This window comes from Vicia villosa, linkage group LG5, assembly GCF_029867415.1.
Source record: "Vicia villosa cultivar HV-30 ecotype Madison, WI linkage group LG5, Vvil1.0, whole genome shotgun sequence".
In the NCBI taxonomy this organism is placed as follows: Eukaryota; Viridiplantae; Streptophyta; class Magnoliopsida; order Fabales; family Fabaceae; genus Vicia; species Vicia villosa.
Genome location: NC_081184.1, coordinates 142,094,735 through 142,098,243, shown reverse-complemented (window position 1 = coordinate 142,098,243; position 3,509 = coordinate 142,094,735). Strand labels below are relative to the sequence as shown.

The 3,509-nt window shown below is 29.2% G+C and overlaps 1 protein-coding gene across 1 annotated transcript; it reads left to right on the top strand.

Annotated features, from left to right (window-relative positions):
• Window positions 1-346: 346 nt before the first annotated feature.
• LOC131607602 (uncharacterized) lies at window positions 347-1,819 on the top strand. The gene is made up of 3 exons (XM_058879582.1): window positions 347-553; window positions 655-847; window positions 1,280-1,819. Exons 1-3 carry the CDS (start codon window positions 407-409, stop codon window positions 1,708-1,710), a joined length of 771 nt encoding a protein of 256 aa, XP_058735565.1. The 5' UTR covers window positions 347-406; the 3' UTR covers window positions 1,711-1,819.
• Window positions 1,820-3,509: the final 1,690 nt, after the last annotated feature.

The window sequence follows — 3,509 nt, the reverse complement described above, 5'->3', positions numbered from 1 at the left end:
AAAAAAGTACACTCTTTTCACCAACATATCAACCTCTATAAGCATATATCTAAAAACTAAACCTAATATTATTATTTTATAATTATAAAGGGAATCATCTTATCAACTTTCTCAATACTAGCTAGTGACTAAGGTATATACTAATTAAAGTTTAAAATTTAAAATCTCATTTATATATTCAATCAAATAATTATTAAAATAATAAGTGTAGTAGTGACATAATAGTCACCCATCCATTTTACAATTTACATTTATCAAAAAAGCAAAAAGCATGTGAAATTTGTCACCAAACACTTGTTGTTTCCACCGCCATAACTCTTCTCCTTATATATAACAAACCCATACGTCTCATAAACTTGAACAACACTCTCTTCTTCTCTTTGACAAAAGAAGAAAAGAAACAAAAATGGCAAGTTTAGAAGAAGATGAGTTGGTACAAATGGTACATGACTTTATAGAGTCTGATCATTCACCTAACTCTCCTACAACTTTCATCACTTCCTCTAATCATCACCACCCTTTACACAATCGAACACAATTTTGTATTTTGCAGGTAGCTACCTACCTACCTACCCTTGTGTTAGTTATATTCAAATTCTTTTGATGAGTTTCTTGGTTTGTTAATTTGTTACTTTTTGGTTTTCATGTTTTCAGGATATTTTAAGGAGTGATACAGGTTTAGATGAAGCTAAGGTTATGAAATATGTGATGAAGCTTATGAGAGGTAGACATGGTTCTGAGAAGACAACAGTTCTTAGTAGATGGATTGTTAAGAGAATGAGAAAGGATGGCTTTAATGCTTCTCTCTATCAAACTTCTTGGTCCACCTCTTTAGGATGTCCTGCTGGTTGGTCTTTCTCTACTCTATATCAACCTCTTAAATTCTATTTTTCGTAGCACCGATACTTGTAAAAAAAAATCATCTGAATACTAACACGACATAGACACATATGATTATAGTAATTGTTTGTTTTTAAATTATTACTGGTGTGGACGTGTGTGGACGTGTCGTATTCAAGTTTGTGTTTGTGCTTCAAAAATTCTATATATTAATATCATTTATAGATTTTATGTACTAATGACACGTGTCAGGGTTCAACACAACTCTGATACATATACCACTACACTGACACTAGTAATTATAGTCAATTTATATTTGAAATTACCTAATAACTTTTTGTAACCAACTTTTTTTTATGTAGATTTGTTGTTTTTTAATGTTTTTGATTTTAAAATCAATGTGCTAAATCAACCACTAAACTTTTTGTTTATATGACAGGTGAATACGAATATATTGAGGTCATGATTGAAGATGAGAACAATATTGATGGTGATCCTATGAGGCTTATTATAGACATAGACTTTAGGTCACAATTTGAACTAGCAAGACCAACAGAATACTACAAAGAATTGACAGACTCACTACCAATAATCTATATTGGAACAGAAAACAAATTATGCAAGATAATCTCTTTGTTATGTTCTGCAGCCAAACAGTCCCTAAGAGAAAAGGGTCTACACATACCACCATGGAGAACAACAACATACATGCAATCAAAATGGCTCTCTGTGTGTCATAAAGAGCATAATCCTGTTGGAATTGGAGAGAATAGTATTGTTGGAAATAGTAAGAGGGTAAAGAAAAGTGATTTGGGTGGTGAATCTGGATTGTCTAGTCAATTTTCTAACATGAGGATTAATTGTTGCTAGCTATTACTACTATGCTAGCTGATGAGGACTTTTCAATTTTGGCCTTTTATAATTGATTTGGAGCTCAATAAACATTGCATTAATATAAGTATGAAATTTTGTATTTGTACACTTATGCAAGTGTATTCTAATAAATATATAGTAGTTGTGTTTTTGAGATCATGAAATAGTGTTTGTTTAATTAATATACTTTTTTAAGCAAGTTTAATTTTGTTGTTTTTACTTTGGATATTTGGAGATGAGATAATAATTTGAAGTTATCCAAAACAATTACTTTCTCCTTTCTAACTATTACACTTCTCATTTCATATGTTTAAAAAATATACATATAAAAGATAAATAATATTAATTTTATTAAAATACCTTTATTAACTATTAATATATTTTAGTATAAATATGAATTGATAGAATTAGTAAATTGAAAATATTAATTAGAAGTATAGTTAAAAGATAAAAATTAAAATTGCTTTGAAAAGTTAATATATACTTGTTTTAAGACAAATAACTTTTTTAAATATGATATTTATTTTATTTAGAGATGGAGGAAATAATTTCGCATTGTTTAATAGTTTCTATTCAAATAGGAATTTACATTGCTCCATTCAAGAGTTCAATTGTTTCTCATATAGCAGAGATGAGAGCAATGTTGTTTTTCATTTTAAGAGGCTATACCTCTGTAATGACAAATGAAAAATGCAATACAGAAAACCATTGTATGGCCTATTATCATCTTAATTATTATCATTTTAATGATATGATTCATGATATTCATAGGACAAAGAAGGTCGAGAGCCACATTGTAAGTATTTTAATGTCATCTACAAAGGACCCAAACACGTCTCTTTTCAGAGATAACAATAATATTTAGGTATATGGAGAGTAGTCATCCACGATTAAAAGTGCGTAAACGTTTTCACCTAGACGTATGGTTCTAAAGGGGGCCAAAGAGATCCATTTGAAGCAGTTGCAAGGAGTTAAGTAGTAGAAACTATATTTTTAGATTTAAAAGAGGCTCTTACTTGTTTTCCTTTTTGGAACGCGCCACATAATCTGTTCTTTAAAAAATGTAAGTATGACAGACCGTTTACAAGATCTTTGCAAACTAACTTGTTTAGATGATCCATGTGAATATGAGATATTCTCCTATGTTATATCAAAGATTCATCCTCGTAACTTAGGAGACAGACATCACTTGAAGGAATTTTATTTAAATTCATTGTGTAGGTATCTCCACTTCTTGAGCTCGTAAAAAGAGTTTTATTTGACTAAGATTTTATGACCCTGCAACCAGAAAAGTCAAAAGTTACATTGTTACCTTTCTCACATAATTGAGCTATACTAAGCAGATTATGCTTAAGCCTTTTAACAAATAAAACTTCCTCAATTATTGGATTGGGGGACTTACCAACGGTGTCAATCCTTAGTTACCCTTATTATTATTCCCATATGAGACATATTCTCATTCTTTAGGAAGGAAGGTGGAGAATGGGTTTTTCCCCTGTCATATACTTTGAATAGCTGCTATCAAGATACCATTTGGTATTTGAGATTGTAAAGCATTCCTGCAAGGAAAATATTAGTTCTTAACTTTAGGTATTCTTATCATTTTGGGTTTATGTTTTTTAGTTTCATAAACATTTTTCTTCTTGGTTATATATATATATATATATATATATATATATATATATATATATATATATATATATATATATATATATATATATATATATATATATATATATATTTTATTAGTTTCATCTCTCTTTCAAGGGTTTTATTTTTAAGTTCAAGGGAGGAAA